The sequence below is a fragment of the Triticum dicoccoides genome, chromosome 6A, assembly GCF_002162155.2.
Source record: "Triticum dicoccoides isolate Atlit2015 ecotype Zavitan chromosome 6A, WEW_v2.0, whole genome shotgun sequence".
NCBI classification, from domain to species: domain Eukaryota; kingdom Viridiplantae; phylum Streptophyta; class Magnoliopsida; order Poales; family Poaceae; genus Triticum; species Triticum dicoccoides.
This window is the reverse complement of record NC_041390.1, coordinates 599,985,995-600,003,354: the sequence shown is the minus strand read 5'-3', so window position 1 is coordinate 600,003,354 and position 17,360 is coordinate 599,985,995. Positions and strand designations below refer to the sequence as shown.

The following is a 17,360-nucleotide window of genomic DNA, read 5'->3' as shown; positions in this document are numbered from 1 at the left end:
CCCTCACATGCTTGGCCTCCTCTGGTATTCGAGCAACCTCCCATCTAGCTCGTCGCCTTCGGAAGTCCCTGTCATCCTCTCTTTCGTCGCATCAATTCTCTAATTCGTCCGGGGGAGGTTTCGTACCGCCCCTCCCTATAGCCCGAAAGAAAATAACATGGTACAGCCATCATCGCTGACCAGGCCGGTCACCACTGATGGGTCTCACTTCTATCCCAGCAACAACGACTTCACCGTTTTGTAACCATCACTATTGACAGGTGCCCTACGGAGCGCCGATGGGTGGTGAACTACATCACTGACCGACAACCCTAGGTCTGTAAGTGCTGACCTATAGTTTTTTGTACTAGTGTTGGTCGGCGACCGACTCTGACGATGGTGACGCTTGCATGTCCTAATTCTCCTTGGAGATGTCGTTGATGTCTTCTTCCCACCTTGAACGAGGGCTAAAACCCATTGTCTGATTCATCAGTCTGGATGGTGGGACATCATACGTCATTTATTTTACACAACCCTGCTAGTGTTTTGTCGCATGGCTAGCAGACTGGTAGTAGGTGTTGTTTTTGGGGATGACATTGAACACAACTTGCCAGCTTGAAATTCTCCAACATAGGCTCATCTTGTACAGGATTTGATAGTTGCAGCCTACGGATTTTGTTCATGATACATATAACCTGTGGCTTTTCTTGGTGTATTTGGAGTGATTTTTATTTTATCTTTTTGGTTGGATGCATCCACATAGGACCTGCATTGTTTTATCTTTTTGGTTGGGTGCATTCGCAGGGGACTGGGGTGCGATAAAGCTTCCATTTTCTTAAAAAAAATCTACTAATGTCAATCATGGGTGGATGCATACAAGCCATTGTTAAGTGTAGATATCTTCATCATGCAAGTTGGGGTAAAAGTAAGCATGTCATCTCTGCCCGTACTCATCTAGCCAAGATGGCTCTTTCTTCAGATATGAAGTGAGATATTGGCTCACAGACTCTTCTGAACTAGGCAACACACTAGCGAAGGTTCCCTGAAATATTATGCCTTGCCATTTAGCATCTTGGTGTCTTGGAGCTCAGCGTCTATGTTGCTCCTTGAGAACGACATTGTGATCACCTGCTTGCTTTCTATCGCCCTTATTTACGAATCATACTCGTGAGAATCGATCTCTTTGAATCCCCGTTCCATCCTAGTCAAGGAAGTAACTAGCACACCATGCATCCTCAAGAGGGCACGAGAAGTGTGGTGCATGAGACTGCCAGAGCATGAAGGCATTATGCTCCATGAAGAGAGTATGCTGAGGGAAATTAGCTGATGCAGCGGCGTAGGAGGTAGATGCATGGAGCTGATTTCAACTAGTTCGTGCAAGTTGCAATTGTCGCGACCCATTCATAATTCCCGATGTCTCCTATACCTATGCAACTATGCCATCAAAATCATAACCCTAGTGTGCGGACTGCAGAGACATAACACAATGGGATTGAACAGTTTAAAGACATAGACGTATAAATTATTGATCATTTGCTTAGATAAGTCTTGCTCCTTATACAAGACATGGGTGATAGGCATTGCCACATTGACATGAATTCATTCGTCCTTTAGTAGGTGAATAGCTAAGAGCACCTTGGCTATGAGCTTGGTCCATGAAGTCATGAGAATCGATCCTGTTAAGGGAATACCCAAGGAATTGACTGAAACAAAAAAAATACCGTTGACTTCTTCTAAACCATTGAATTGCCTCTGGCAAGATTTCTCGTAGTCCTTTTCTTGAACTCGGGCACTTTTCAATCTCAGACTCGTCTAGTGCTAATATTTGTTTCTCTTTGCTCAAATAAATGTTTATGATTTTTTTCATGGTGACTATTTTTGGTAAAAATTGCTGGCTGCTGGTTACAAAATTGTCCGACTACTACAGAAATGTTCCATTAATTTGTTTCAAACAAATTGTTTGCTCCTGTTTTTCTCAAAGGCGCACGCGCACGTACAAAATCCGCATAAAAAAGAAGACCAACGTGCACGTTGAGCTATTTCTATTTTTCACGCTGCTGCTCCCCGTCGCCCTCCTTCGGTCCGTCGCCTGTCGCCAAGATCCGCAATCACTCGCGGCCCCGACGCTCTGGCCCGTCCTCGCGGCGTGGTTCCATCCTCCCACGCCGGTCGCCGGTCGCCTCTCTCCTGCCATCGCCTTCTCCCCTTGGTCTTTCCCCTTTTCACCGGCTCTTCAACCTCCACCTTTTTTTAGGGATCTTCAACCTCCACCTGAAAGAAAAGGACAGAAGTTTCTGTACAGCTTTGGGCTGGACGGCCCATCTCCCGGCCCGTCAGAGGCAGAGCCCGTCATCATCAGCACTCTGTTCTGCACTTCTGCTCCGCGCCCTAACTCGCCGCCTCTCCCTTCCCTCCTCCCCTATCGCCGCTCCTGCTCGCCGGCGGCGACTCCTCCCCCGTCTCCCTGGTTCGGCGGCCGATGGTGGCCATGAAGACGAAGGAGCAGGAGGACGAGGCGCCCGAGGAGCGCGTGCCGCACCTGCCGTGGATGCGGCACCCCGTCGACATCGACTCCTTCTCCGGCTGCCCCGTCACGAGCCTCCCGCGCCTCGACCCCAGGTACTACCATGCCACACCCCATGTCCGTGCTGTGCAGTATTTCTGCTCAGCAATGGCCTGCTGAATTTGTAGTGCCTGAGTCTTCAATTTGACAACGATGGCGCTGTTGCGCTTCACTGGATAGCTTCTTGTGCTGCTACTAGAAGTTCTATTAGCATTGGCTGCACTACTTTTGTTCAATGTCATGTGCACTAGTTGTTTCACTTACTTTACATGTTCGATTTCGTCTACTTTGTTTAGCCGCATATTAATTTTGTGTCCTTTAACTCTGCACAAACGTCTTCGAAAATAGCATGTAACAGAGGGCTATGTTTACTGTTACACAGATTGGCGGAAGCGTTGCAGCGGATGGGAATCGAATCTTTTTTCCCGGTTCAGGTTTCGACATGGCTGGAAACCATTGGTCCTGGTGCTTTTCAGAGGGATATCTGTATTAACTCCCCGACTGGATCCGGCAAAACCCTTGCTTATGCCTTGCCTATTGTGCAAATGCTTTCTACCCGGAAAGTAAGGTGCTTGCGTGCTTTGGTTGTGCTGCCTACACGGGATTTAGCATTGCAGGTTTGTGACATTTATTTTACCTTCTACTTCTAGAAACTTGTGTACACTAGTCTATACTGTCAATATCTTATTCCAGCAATTTATCCATAGAAAAACTGATGCATGCTGTTCTACATCGTCAATAGCTATTCCAGCAATTTATTCCATTTAATATTATTCAGTTCATCATGACAAAATGGAAGTGTCTTCTGTTTGTTTGTTCCACTTCAGGTTAAAGAGGTTTTTGATGCTATTGCTCCTGTGGTGGGCTTGACAGTAGCATCAGCAGTTGGTCAATCGTCCATCGCGGATGAAATCTCAGATCTGATCAAGAAGTCCAAACAAGAACTTTACCCATCTCTTGATGATGAATATGTCGAAATGGAACCACAAACTAAAGTTGATATATTGGTGGCAACTCCTGGAAGATTGATGGATCATATCAACATGACAAAAGGTTTCAGTCTGGAGCATCTTCAATACCTGGTAGGCTTGTCGGCAACCATTTCTGTCTCCTCACACTATTCTCTACAATGGATGACTGAGTTCATATATGATGTGTTGATATGTCCTGTTATACATAGTTGAGGCAGTATTGTTTGTGTGCCGCAGTACCATGTAATGTCGAACAGTATGCTGGCAATTGGTTTGGACCAAAGTTCATATGATTTACTTTACCTGGCCTGTATCCAGATAGCAGCATATTTTGGCCCATTTTGGGATGACTAGAACAATTTTCCAGATTCACCACTTCATTTAGACACTTGCTATGGATGTCATTCAGAACCATGTGAGTGTTGCCTCTAGTTGCAACAAGTTTGGCATGCCCTGCTTGTGTTCTTTTTAAAGAATTATTCAGTCAACAGGCCCCCCTGTTTGTGCAATTTTTATAGCATATGATGATATAAAACTTAGTCATAGCACTATACTTGTGCATATTAGTATTAGTGTTGCTTACTTGCTTTTGATTTATTTCAAACTTGCGGTTTCAGGTTGTTGATGAGACAGATAGGATGTTAAGAGAGGCATATCAGTCCTGGTTGCCAACAGTTATCCAGTTTACTCGCCCAACAAATCAAAATCATTTCCGGCATGACACTCCTGGACGAACTCTACTGCATCCATTGACCACCATTAGAAGATCGTAAGCCTTGCTCTACGATATCAATTCCTCATGTTATTCTTGTCCTCTTTTATCACTTTATGTTTCAATTGAGGACTTAATTCTACGCTATGGCATCTAGGGGTGTCGAGCGAGGGTTTAAAGGTAAATGCTATCCAAGACTGGCAAAGATAGTCTGCTCTGCTACACTGACCCAAGATCCCAGCAAACTTTCTCAACTTGAGCTGCATCATCCTTTGCTGTTGAATAGTGGGAAGAAGCGTTACAGAATTCCTACAAAGCTGGAGTCCTACAAGCTGGTTTGTCAGCTTTACTGATTGTTGCTTTTATCAATGCTTATGCCTGAAACACGAAGGGGTGTAAAAGGCTATTGTGAACTGTCCCATGCGTTCTTATTGTCTTTGCTGTTATTTCAGATCTGTACATCAAACATAAAACCGCTGTGTCTCATTGTTCTTCTCCAAGAGCTGCGTGGGGAGAAGTGCTTGGTTTTTACTAAATCTGTAGATGATAGTCACAGACTAAGCACTTTACTGGGATTTTTCGAAGACTTACCCTTTAAGTTTAGTGAATTCTCAAGTTTGCAGCGTGAATCTACTCGAAGGTAATTACTCATGTTTGTTTCCTGTTGTAAATCAGAGTTCATTTTCTTGCGCTGGTTGCAGACAGCCACAAAAATAAGTAACTACAAATAACCATCTCTGACTGAATATGCCTTATACAAGCTCCATGGATCATATTTGTTAGAGCATGTGTGTGCAAACATAAGAAAGCGGCATTACTCGTTAAGTTTGGTTATGTTGATGGTGGAATTATATTCTGACATGTCAAACTTAATCTCACCTTGTGATGTTAATAAAACTCTGCTGCAGGAAGACGTTGGCAGCCTTCAAGGAAGGGAAAATAGATGTTCTCATTGGCTCGGATATAATGGCTCGAGGAATACATATTGATGGTTTGAGATATGTTATCAACTATGAGATGCCGCAGTATGTGAAAACATACATCCACCGAGCAGGCCGAACTGCCAGGGCAGGCGAATCTGGTTCTTGCTTCACGTTTTTAAGGAAAAATGAGGTAATACGCTGTTTAACAATAATGATAATTAGTATTTGGTACAATGCTTGCTGTGGTTGATTGATTCCATGATAGTGTACATGATATGTCTATATGTGTAAATAATATGCTGATCCCATCCCTGTATTGCTGGCTAATTTGATTGCTGGGGAACAAACAAATTGAGTGTTTTGATGATATAGAATTTGGTGTAGATAACTGTTACTATCAGGTCTTCCTGATTTGGATCAGGACTTACGAACGAACTAATGATGAATCACCTTGATATTTGTTTTGGAATTAAAACAGACGTGTCTGCTACGAGATGTATAAATTAATCTCAGCATATTCTTCTCTAGTTACATAGGTTGCTGAGTCAAATGTCATGTAGGTTAAAAGATTTGACAAGATGCTGAAGAAGGCAGATGGTTCTAGCTGCATCCTTCGCTCGCTACCCGAGGAATCAATAGATAGCCTTCGCCCAGTTTTTGAGACCGGTGAGATAGCAGTCCTGTTTTAATCAGATTACTATGTTGATTTGCCATCACCCACGCCTTTGATGTTCTTCATTGATTCTAATATTGTCTCTGTTTTCTTTTTCCTTGCTGGGCTGTTAAAAGCTCTGGAGAAACTGAAAGATAAATTGAAAGGGTCCACGGAACCAGAAGCATCGAAGAAATCCAACAAGTCGGGAGATAAAGTGCCGGGAGCTTTGAAAAGAAAGAGAGGCAAGCAAACATGAAGTGTGATAGATCACTCGGTGTTCTGAATTGTTTTCTGTAAACGTCTTAAATCCCCGGCTGGTACATATATTTGGGGAACTATACTATCCGAAGACGCAGTGCATTTCCCCCCTGTTTGCTTTTCTATATGTAGAACCTCTGTTACCCCTACTGATCAACACGGCGCGATTTGATGATGGACCGTGTAGTTTAGTGGGTTTGGCTGATTTAGTCTGAACATTTGTTGGTAAACCTGAAAATTCTAGGTGCACGTCACAGTAATTTTTCGTGTCTGTCCAACTGACCCCCACCTGCATTTCTGCAGAATTTTTTTTTGTTCCCCTTGTTCAAATGCTACAAGTCGAAGTTGCTTCTCCTTGTTCATCAGAGTTGTCAGTGGCATTTTTTTTTGGTTAACAAGCACGGTTGAAGATGCCCTAATATCTTCACCGGATCACGTAATTCACGCATCAAACATCATGGCTTAATATCTTGAGTTCTTGATGCTCCGAGGATGTTCTAATTAACCTTGTTACCACCTGCATCCCAGCCATTGGCACGTAAGCATTTCGCGCATGGCTTGACAGTAAACGCACTATAACTTAAGGTTATCTGACTGGCTGGCTGACCGGGAAGAACAAAGCGCCTGAAACAGCATATGCTCCCCTGGCTCCCACACGATAGGTTATCTTCCAATTTGTTGACCAGCTTTGCATTTGTACCTTCTATGAAAAACAACTTTGCATTTGTACCGTTTGTTGTCTACTCAAAACTTTGGTATTTTTAGGTTCAGAAAAGAAACTTTGATATTTTGGACTCGCGATAAATTTGATTCCTCTTCAGCTTTGTGCAACAAGACGAACGACAGCTCAGCAATAATCTTTGATATAAACAAGACTAGAGACTAGAGCAGCTCGATCATATCCCAAAAGGGAGAAAGAGATATTAGAAGAAAGGCTATTGCATATATAAATAATAAGAACAGGAAAAAGGTAGGGCTAAAGGTTGCATGATTGCACATCATTTCTTCTTCTTATGAACAGACATAAAGGCCAAGAGAAAAAGGGTGTAGAGCTGGCTGGCAATTCTAGCCCCAGAATTCAACCTTCTGAAGAACTGTCCCTGGCTGAAAGAACAGCCGACCACTTCACTGTCCACTGCCGTCCCCGATGGTCCGGGAGCCATCGGTGCCCATGCTGTTCACCAACCGAGGCGACGCAGGGCTACCGCCTTCGTGCAGGGGTCCTCCGGCATTACCAGCAGGGCGGGTGGCGGAGCGGAGCGACGATGAGGTTGCGGAGGAGATGACCGAGGCAAGGGAGATCGGCATCAGGCAGAGCCCCTTGCCCTGCAGGTACTGCATGGCAGTGCCCATGTCCTCCTCCATCAGCCTCGCCACCTGTTGCTCTGTCGCCCGCAAGGTGCTGCCACCATTGTCATCGTCGCCATTGCCGTCACCGCTGCTGCTGGTCCCGTTTCCATTTCCGCTGCTCTGCAAGGTGGACTCAGGTTTTAGTACAGTGGCAATTGAGCGGATGACTCTTATAGAAAAGCCAATGATTTCTTCAAAAAACAAGGAGAGTTAATCGGGTAGTTCATCGAGTTCGAGATGGTGGTTGACCTTGTAGTAGCTGGGGTATGTTAAGGAGCTGCCAATTGTCCTTAGTGGACAGTAGCTCCTACAGCCTAACTGCTTGATTGGTAGTTTGGTACATGGTGGTCACTTTTCAGGCGTGTTTTCCTTTTTCCCTCCAGTTCTTAAACCAGAAAGATTCTTCTGAAACTTTTTTTGTTGTGCTGGCATCCACTAATGCTTGATCTGTTCCTTAAGCAACAATCCTTTTGATTTGAATAATGTGGTGCAATTTTTATAGACGTACTATATTAGTTTAGTTGCAGTAGCTCTTTACTGTGACTTTCAGTCCTCCGAATGCTGAATTTAGATTTTTTATAGGATTTTATATACCTAAATTGTACCGCGTGGACTTGAAGAGGGATCCACCCTAGACAAAAATAATCATCTTTTTCATATACAACCAAAAGTTAAGTGAGTCAGAATCAGCACACCAACTTGAAAATGACAGGATTATGAGTATCTATTCGTACTGGACCGATGGTCAAAAGGCTAACATTCCATATACACTTTGTGATCTAACAAACGTAATTAGCGGATTTTAGGGATCAGAACAAGTTGGCCCATGCAAGCAAGCTAGTGTTTGGCTCTAGGCTAACACTTACTAACTATGTACAAGTCGTTGTCAGTGATGTAGGATTCCTCCAAAAAACAATCACATATAAGCTTGTCAAAATGGAAGATCATGTCACACAGGTACCTCTGATGACAAGCCAGCAACCAGAGGGCCAACTGCAGCAGCTCCGCCTAATCGGCTCATGCTGAGAACCTGCAAAAATGGGGCATCTGATCAGGGACCATGAGTTCCATCAAGGAGCAAGCTGACTAGCAACATTCAGAAACTTAGCGACTAGCTAGTAGTAACCCAGGCTAGGTGCAGAAAAGCCAAATTATGTACCTTGACTTGAAGCTGGAGGAACTTGACATAATCAATGATCTCGTCGAGCATCGATGCCTTGTCGGTCTGCAACAAAATTCCATCTTGTTATTCCAGTTACAGTGACCTATGTCCGGTCTAGTTCGCATTGTGGCAGCTGCATCATCTAAGACATGACAACTGATATAAGGTTTTATTCGAAAAAGCCAAGCAATCGACATTCGTTATCGCTCTAGATACCGTGAACAGTGAATAAAAGTTGTGCAAAAAAAGATATCACATGTGCCATTGGAAGCTCCGGGAGTATCAACCGTGGCAAGAAGCTGGAGCACTAGACAACACCCCTGTTCTGTAACCATCACAGAGTCCACGAAAGCGGGTTGTCTCAAAGTCTAAACATGTTTATGTTATATGGAACCCCCCATACATGATACATCTGTCATTCTCCTCATGATGCTCAATATTATAGTTCTAGGAACCTAGTGTTTAGTGAAATTTATCCTGAAGCCCCTAATTTAGTTTTCATTTCCCCTCAATTTGGTGTCGCTGTTTATCTACAATTGCACTAATTGGTACTAGCTGTGGCCTTGGCCCAGACTGATGATGGCAATAACAATTGTCAATCCCCTTGGCACCATGTCTGATCTCTCTTTTCCCTGCTGCTGCCTGCCTTACTAACCTATTACCACCAATCAGAAGTCACTAAATTACTAAGCCAGATCCTCCAACCAAGGACCGACATGTCAACCCTATCCTCTGGATTACTTGAGTGTAAATAACCATACAACTCCAACTACCATGCTTTCCAATTCCATCACGCACTTGCCATTTTACAATCACTTATACTACTGCAAAGATAGCATGGCATCACACGTTATACTAGTATGATACACCAGCTTTACTCTGTCTGCAGCAACCAATAATGCAGGAAACATGGATGCATTTTTCACCAGAATTCAGGGAAGGAAAGCTTCCTTGCTGCTTTGCTTTGCTCAAAGCAGAGAGCGTAAGGAAAAGGCAAAAGCGGAGGAGGAAAGGTGGGACGTTTCGCTCACCTTGTTGGCGTTCGGGACCAGCTCCTGCAACGCCTTCATCCTCTCCGCTATCCTCTCCCTTCTGAGCTGCAGAGCAACACATGGAAAGAAAATGAGGAAAACCACACGGTTTCATTTCAGGTTCTTCTTGCTGCTGGTGCCAACATTTTGAGCAAAAATGCCAGTAATTGATGTGAAAATTGTGAAGATTGTTGCTGGAACAGTGAGAAATGCAAAATTTGTGCAGTGGGATTGCGAGAATGTGACAGGTCGGAGTGAAGTAAATGGTCCAGTGAATGTGGAGCTCGAGCAGCAGGAAGTCAAGAACAGTAGAAGGTGTAAGACATAATGATTGGGGGAGAAGGGGAAGGTGGTGGCGAGGGTCGCGTACACGCTCGGCGATGCTGTGGGGGTCGGTGGCCTGCCCCCTCCTCGCCCGCTGCCGCTGCCGCGGCGGTGCCGCCGCCCCGCCCTGCGCTGCTGGCGGCGGCATTGAGCCGGCCTTGGATGTACGGGGGGAAAGAAGGCAGAGTTTTGTTAGTGCGACTGATGAAACACGGAACAAAGCCAAAGCTGGACGCGGCGGCGGTTCTTGGCTCACCTGCCCGAACGGTGGCTGAGCGGCGGCGGCGGCGTGCATTCCGGCGGCCCCGAACCCGTCGAACAGCGCCTGGTTGGCCCCCTGCAGGTCCTCCCGCGACCGGTCAGTGAACAGCGGCAGCGGCAGGAACCCCCCGCCATCGAGGCCGTGGCGGGGGAGCATGGCCGGCGGCGGCTTGTCGTCCCCTCCGCCGCCGCTGATCTGGTTGTGGCGGAGGCGGGAGGCGAGGAGGGCGGACTCGTCGAACGCGGGGTCGCCGTCGGGCGGGGGCGCGCCGGCCGCCTGGAGCTCCCAGGGGGGCCTGACGGAGCCGAGCTCGGCCCAGGCCGTCGGCAGCGCGGACAGCATCTGCTCGAAGAAGTCGTCCTGCCCCTGCCCCTGCCCGCCGCCGTGCATTTCGCGGCCGGCGGGCTGCATGTGCTGGCTGCTTGGTTCTCGGCTTGCGCGGAGGGAGGGGAGAGGGGAGGAGGAGGAGGAGGGCGCGACGGTAAAGCCGGCGAGGAAAGGTGGTGGTGGTGGTGGCCTGGGCTGGGCTGGGTTGACGATTGCAGAGAGCGAGGCGACAAAGTTTATAAGCTCGCAGAGAGAGGGACGGCTCCGACGAGTGTCGTCACGGTTATGGCTACATGATATTTCTTTTTACTGTGAAACCACGTAATGCTTTTTGTTGTAAACTCTGTAAGGCTGTAACGCGAGTACTTCAGTCAGATTCCAGTCGGTTTCCGAAGGAGTCTATGTATGTATGTATGTATGTATGTATGTATGTATGTAGGTAGGTAGGTATGTATGTATGTATGTATGTATGTATGTATGTATGTATGTATGAGAGGTTCAACGGTATGCTTCCAAATGTATGAATTTCCACGATTTTATCAGATATAATTCGGAATGCACCAGTTCTACTAGCTATGGGCTCATGGCATTATCCACGGTTCCCTGCTTCTTTGATTCGCAGGATAGGAAAAACACGTGATTGCAGTGACAAGTTCACTCAAGATTTTGTTTCCACCCAGGATTCCTTTGATTCTAAAGATTTTCATAGGAACTTTGGAGGATTAGAATACTTAGGAATTTTTTACATGTTGATTGTTTGATTTATAGGATTGAATTCTATAGGTCTTTTTTTTCTTCTAAGGATCCCTTTGTATCACATTCCATTGGAATTTTAGCATCCACTCAAACCTGTTTGGAAGAATTCTTTGTTTTTCCTATAATGCAATCAAACAAATCAAACATCATGTAGGATTGAGATGAGGATGCCATTCTAATCTTGTAGTTTTCCTATTCTCGCAGTTTAAGGATCGTGCGGTGCGAATCAAAGGCTAATTTTTTTAAAATAATACATTTTTTATTAATTTGCACAAATATTACGCTAAAAAATAATTTTCAAAAATAATACACCGTCGACCCACAGCAGGCCGACTGGGCCTAGTCAGCCCGCAGCAAGCCGAGTAGGCGCAGTGGGCCAGTAGCCGGCCGACAGCTGGCCCGCCTGACACGTGTCGGCCTCGGATTGGGCTGGCCACGTCGCGAGGGGGAGGAAGGGAGCTGTCGGCGCGGACGCGCCCCTGTCAGCCTACCGCGGGCCGATCGGCCTGCTGCTGGCCGACAGGGTGCGGCCCCACGGCTGGCCCGGCTCCCCTGCGGCCTTATCCTCCCTTTCCTCCACGCTCCTCCGTTCTTCTTCTGTTCTTGCTTTCTCCTCTCTCTATACGAAAATGCCTCCAATTTCTACACCTAGATGACTCAGTTTTTTCCGGTTTTGGCACCGTGAATGGATTCAACTTAGTTAGGGCAGCCAAAAGAGGTCTCGATCTACTGATGGGGTAGCTCGTGGTGGTCTTGGTGAGCATTTTGGTGAAGGTGGCGGTGGTGAAGTTGAGGCAGTGTGGTGGAGGTGAAGCTCCGGCAGTTTGGTGGCTACCGTTCGTCGTTCGTCGTTCTTCGTTCACACGCACGTTTCAAGGGTATATTTCAACAAACATTTTATTTTCCGTAGGTATTTGTTAATATGTTTCGATATGGAATAAATTATGTGTGCGATTATTGTTATTTGCTCCGGTAGTATACGTAAATATATTTAGATGTCAACTAATTAGTTGTGTAAAAATGTGTAGTTGCTCCGATAATATTCCGTACTATATGTGGATGTCAAGTATTTAGGAGTGTCAGTATTTGTAGTAGCTCCAAAAAAAAGGTCCGTAATATAGGCAGTCTAGTCAAATATATTAATCTGTCAATATTTGTAGTTGCTTCGGCAAATATTCGTAATATACTTGTAGGTGTGTGAATTGTATTAGTTGCTCCGTTAATATTCTGTAATATATAGCTAGCTAATATATAGACATGTCTAATATTTGTTAGTGGGGGTATTTTAAGTTGTTACTTAATACTTGTATTTCGTTGTTGGAAAAAAAATAGGTGAGCCGAGATGTCCGATGTAGTGAAGTTCAGATTTTGCTATGGTCCTGGTACTGTCCAAACAACTGAGATGGGAGCAGATCTGAGTGAATTTACTCACATAGATGTGCCAATGAGCGCACCTCAAACATGGTCTGTCAGTCAGTTGAAAGAATGGACTGCGGCAAGTTTAGGTCTTGATACTGAAACACACACCGTCGGTGTTCATGCATTGTGGACATGGTCAAGTTCAATAATTTACTTGTATTTGAGGCCAATAGACCGAGACTCCGATTGGGTACGGTGGTTACAAGGTTGTGAACGAAGGGGATGCAATCCTATTGCTTTAGTGCTTCCCGTCGTGAAGGAGGTCACTGCACATGAAGGCGAGGGTGGCTACGATCCTGGTCATAGCAGTGTAGGGAGGCAGTTATCTATGTCAAATGCTGAAGATGATGGTTACGAACAAGGACAGAGCAGTCAGGTAGAAGGAGGAAATGCTTATGGTTATCAAACAGGGCAGAGTAGTCAGGCTGAAGGAGGAAATGCTGATGGTGATTACAATGGCGAGGTGGATGCTGACGAGGTAGATGGGCACATGCAGGACCAGATGGAATAAGAAGACACCGATGTTGAAAGGGGTCATGCCGATGATTCTGAAGAGTCAGATGAAGAAGAAAATGCAGAGGAGGTCCCGAATCCTGCATCGTGGAATCATGACTTCTCATCTGCAATGACCGTGAATGATGGACATGATTCAACCTGGCAATATCACCAGAACAATATTTTGACGGGTGCTATGTATCCGAACAAGCAAGCCCTGAAGGATGCAATAATTAATTGGGCAATGTCCACGCAAAGGGTTTTCACAGCTCAGGTATCCAGTCAGAAATTCCTGACAATGGTATGCAAGAACGCAGATTGTCCCGCCAGGGTGCACGGCTTTCTCCCTAAGTATGGCACAAGTTGGGTGATAAGTGACTTAGTTAATCACAGTTGTCTTATTCCTTGCATCCCTCAGGATCATGCCAACCTTTCATTGACGCTTATTGCTCGGTTGTTTTACGATGAGATAGTGCAGGGCAAAGCTATGGAAGTGAAGGTAGTCCAGACAAAAGTCTTCGCCAGGTTCAAGTACATAATTTCTTATGGCAAGGCTTGGAGGGCTAAGCATGCGACGCTTGAGAGGATATTTGGTTCTTATTTTGATGCATATGACTCTGTTGTCCAGCTCCTCCACACCCTGCAGTAGCGGAATTTAGGCACCTATATCGATATCCAAGACATGTTCATGCCAGAGTTCCCAACTGTGAGGGTGTTGCATTGTCTCTTCTTCTCTTCCGGTGTATGCATCGAAGCTTTCAGGCATTGCCGACCGGTGATATGTTTTGACGGTACTTTTCTCACAGGCAAGTACAAGGGTCAGATCCTGACAGCCATAGGTCAATACGGCCAAAATCAAGTCGTCCCACTCGCATTTGCTTTTGTGAAGAGTGGGAACATTGAAAGTTGGACATGGTTCTTCAGGCAGTTGAAAATATCAGTTGTGAAGGAGAAGCCCAATGTGTGCATCCTTCATGACAGGCATGCAGGTATACTCAGTGCGATAAGGACACTGACAAACCCAGGCCCTGAGGAACAAGTTCCATGGCAGGACTTGCAGAGCTGTTGGTGCATGCGCCATCTGGGGGCTAATTTTTTCTCGCAGTTTAGAAATAAGAACCCGATGAATCTGTTCAAAAAACTCTGCAAGCAGAACCAGTTATGGAAGTACAATTTGATACGCGACAGACTTAATGTGTGCACGCAGAGACATGTGAGGGACAGGAAAGCTGCAAGAGATGCAGCAGTGAGGGCACATGTTGAAGCAGTAGCTGCACAGTTGGCAACAGGAACAACGGCCGTGGAAGAGAAGCCTGTTGGGCTATGTTACCTGCCAGGCTTTGACCCACCTGGTACTAGGAGAAGGCTTGGGAGGTCGATTAAAACCTTTGAGCAGTGGATAGAGCATGAGCCTCTGGGGAGGTGATCTTTGCTACATGACACACATGGAGCAAGGTACGGTGTCATGACAACGAACCTCGCGGAAACATACAACTTTGTCCTCAGAGGAAACCGGGCATTGCCACTTGCAACCATCGTTGAGGGTATTTTCTATGGCACCGTGAAGTATTTCAGAGATAGACGTCAAAAAGCAGAGCAACATATCTTCAAAAACCCGAATACACGGTACTGTGAAAGAGTCACGAAGTACATGGACAACAAGATGCAAAAAGCTAGGTCACACACTGTAGTCGCCATCGGTAATCAAGAAAGAAGGTTTGAGGTCCGCTTAGCCAACAACAAATTCGAATGTGCAAATGAGTTGAGGACGCATGAGGTGAAAATTGGTAATGAAGCCTGGCCAACGTGTGAGTGCACATGCAACAAACCGAAATTGCTTCACCTACCTTGCTCACATGTACTTGCTGCTTGCGGGCAGCTTGAAATGGACGCAATATCGTTTGTGTCTCCATTTTTTCTAAAAGAGTCTGTCCTCGATACACTACTAGGGAAAAACCTATACACAGGATCTTACCAGCAGCGCGCTTTAAAATCAGGCGCTGCTACTAAGTAGCAGTAGCGCGGGTTTTTAACCCTCGCTACTACTAAGTTGATAGCAGTAGCGCTGGTTTTTTACCCTCGCTACTACTAAGCGGTCTCTACCGTGCCCCCCGGGACATGCCATAGTAGTAGCGCGGGTTTTTAACCCTCGCTACTACTAAGTTGATAGCAGTAGCGCTAGTTTTTACCCCTCGCTACTACTAAGCGGTCTCTATCGTGCCCCTGGGCCATGCCATAGTAGTAGCGAGGGTTATAAACCCACGCTACTACTAAGTTTTTACCCCTTGCTACTACTAAGAGGTCTCAACCATGCCCCTCCGGGACATGCCATAGTAGTAGCGAGGGGTAAAATCCCTCGCTACTACTAAAGGTCCCATTTTGAAACTCTACCCCCCCCCCCCTCGTGGATCGCCTTTTCAGTTTTGTAAAAAGCAAAAGAAAATGATAAAAACTTCAAAAATTAAAATCCTTCGAGATGTATTTATGTTACTACATCTACTAGTTAGGAAAATTTAAAAACTTAAATTTGGACATGTTTTGCAAAAGGTGTAGGGAAAATGTAAAACAGCTATAACTTTTGCATACGATGTTAGAAAAAAACGTATAATATATCAAAATGTTTCAAAAATTAAAATCCTTCGAGATGTAGTTATGTTACTACATCTACTAGTTAGGAAAATTTAAAAACTTAAATTTGTACATGTTTTGTAAAAAGTGTAGGGAAAATGTAAAATGGCTATAACTTTTGCATACGATGTCAGAAAAAAACGTATAATATATCAAAATGTTCAGCACGAAAATCCGCATACGATGTAAATTGCCTATGACCTGTTTGCAAATTTTTAGAATCCTCAAATTCTAAAAGGAAAAAAAGTTATGCTCAAATTTCAGTTTTTTTAATTTTGGTCAAATCTGGTCAAACTGTGGTCAAACTACTTATTCAAGAAGCATTAGTGTTACTAAATAATTATTCAAGAATATTAGTGTTACTAAATAATTATTTCAGTTTTTTGGAATTTTGGTCAAATCTGGTCAAACTGTTGTCAAACTTTGGTCAAAATGTGGTCAAACTCCTTATTCAAGAAATATTAGTGTTACTAAATAATTATTGTTTTTTAGAACAATAGTTTTAAACTCAAACAGTGAAATGTGTGACTTCATGCTCAAGCTAAACTCCCGAGGGTTAATAGGATTGACATCTTACTATTGTCAGGAAAACAACAAGTGCAGACTTGGAATCGAGGGAGAATAGAACCCGGAAGTTAAGCGTGCTCAGGCTGGAGTAGTGAGAGGATGGGTGACCGTCCGGGAAGTTAGATGATTTGGAATGATGAGGAGTGATTAGAGATTAAATTGAGCAGCGATGAGGGTGGTTAGAGATTAGAGATTAAAATAATTCAGAAATTTGAAAATTCACGCAAAAAATTCGAAAAAAAATTCCGCGGGTTAGTAGTAGCGCGGGTTTTTACCCACGCTACTACTAACGGACGTAGTAGTAGCGCGGGTGGCACCCGCGCTGCTGCTATACGTTAGCTGTAGCGCCTTATTAGTAGCGCCGGCCCCCGCGCTGCTAATAGGCCCAAAATCGGCGCTGCTGCTAGGCTTTTCCCTAGTAGTGATACCTGGACAAGTGAGCTGATGGGTTTTCGATCAATGGGTAATTTCAACAGCGTCAACCCCGCTGAAAGGCGTTACATTCCAAACCCAGAGCATATGCGTACAAGTAGAGGCAGACGGTAGTGTCAGCGCATCCGGAATGATATGGATGAATCTGAAGCAGGAGGTTCGACTAGGCAATGCATTCTATGCAGTGAATTTGGCCATAGGGACACTAATTGTCCCACTTTCATCATTGGGCGTGGACGAGGTAACCGGGGAAGAAGAGGAGGTAGAGGCAGTAGAGGAGTAAGGGCGAGAGGAAGAAGCTAAGCTAGCAGTAGTATGTTCTAAATTTGTATTAAGTGTGGCACTATGTTCTGAATTTTTATTAAGTGTGCCACTATGTTCTGAATTTGTATTAAGTGTGACACTATGTTCTGAATTTGTATTAAGTGTGACACTATGTTATGAATTTGTATTAAGTGTGGCACTATGTTCTGAATTTTTATTAAGTGTGACACTATGCTATGAATTTTTATTAAGTGTGGCACTATGTTCTGAATTTTTATTAAG

At 44.9% G+C, this 17,360-nt stretch overlaps 1 protein-coding gene and 1 pseudogene across 1 annotated transcript; one reads left to right on the top strand and one right to left on the bottom strand.

Annotated features, from left to right (window-relative positions):
- Nucleotides 1–2,176: 2,176 nt before the first annotated feature.
- LOC119318308 lies at nucleotides 2,177–6,339 on the top strand (annotated as a pseudogene).
- A 621-nt stretch (nucleotides 6,340–6,960) lies between these two features.
- Nucleotides 6,961–10,763, bottom strand: LOC119318307 (transcription factor LRL3-like). The gene is made up of 6 exons (XM_037592833.1): nucleotides 10,185–10,763; nucleotides 9,975–10,085; nucleotides 9,605–9,670; nucleotides 8,571–8,636; nucleotides 8,373–8,441; nucleotides 6,961–7,531 (listed from the first exon to the last, which is right to left on the bottom strand). Exons 1-6 carry the CDS (start codon nucleotides 10,599–10,601, stop codon nucleotides 7,187–7,189), a joined length of 1,074 nt encoding a protein of 357 aa, XP_037448730.1. The 5' UTR covers nucleotides 10,602–10,763; the 3' UTR covers nucleotides 6,961–7,186.
- Between the last annotated feature and the right edge of the window lie 6,597 nt (nucleotides 10,764–17,360).

Excerpts from the sequence above, each read along its gene's own strand:
- LOC119318307 (XM_037592833.1), bottom strand. The coding sequence starts at position 10,601 with ATGCAGCCCGCCGGCCGCGAAATGCACGGCGGCGGGCAGGGGCAGGGG. Across the intron at positions 9,671-9,974 it reads CCCACAGCATCGCCGAGCGT|CTCAGAAGGGAGAGGATAGC; the intron begins GTACGCGACCCT and ends GTTGCTCTGCAG. Across the intron at positions 8,637-9,604 it reads TGGTCCCGAACGCCAACAAG|ACCGACAAGGCATCGATGCT; the intron begins GTGAGCGAAACG and ends ATTTTGTTGCAG.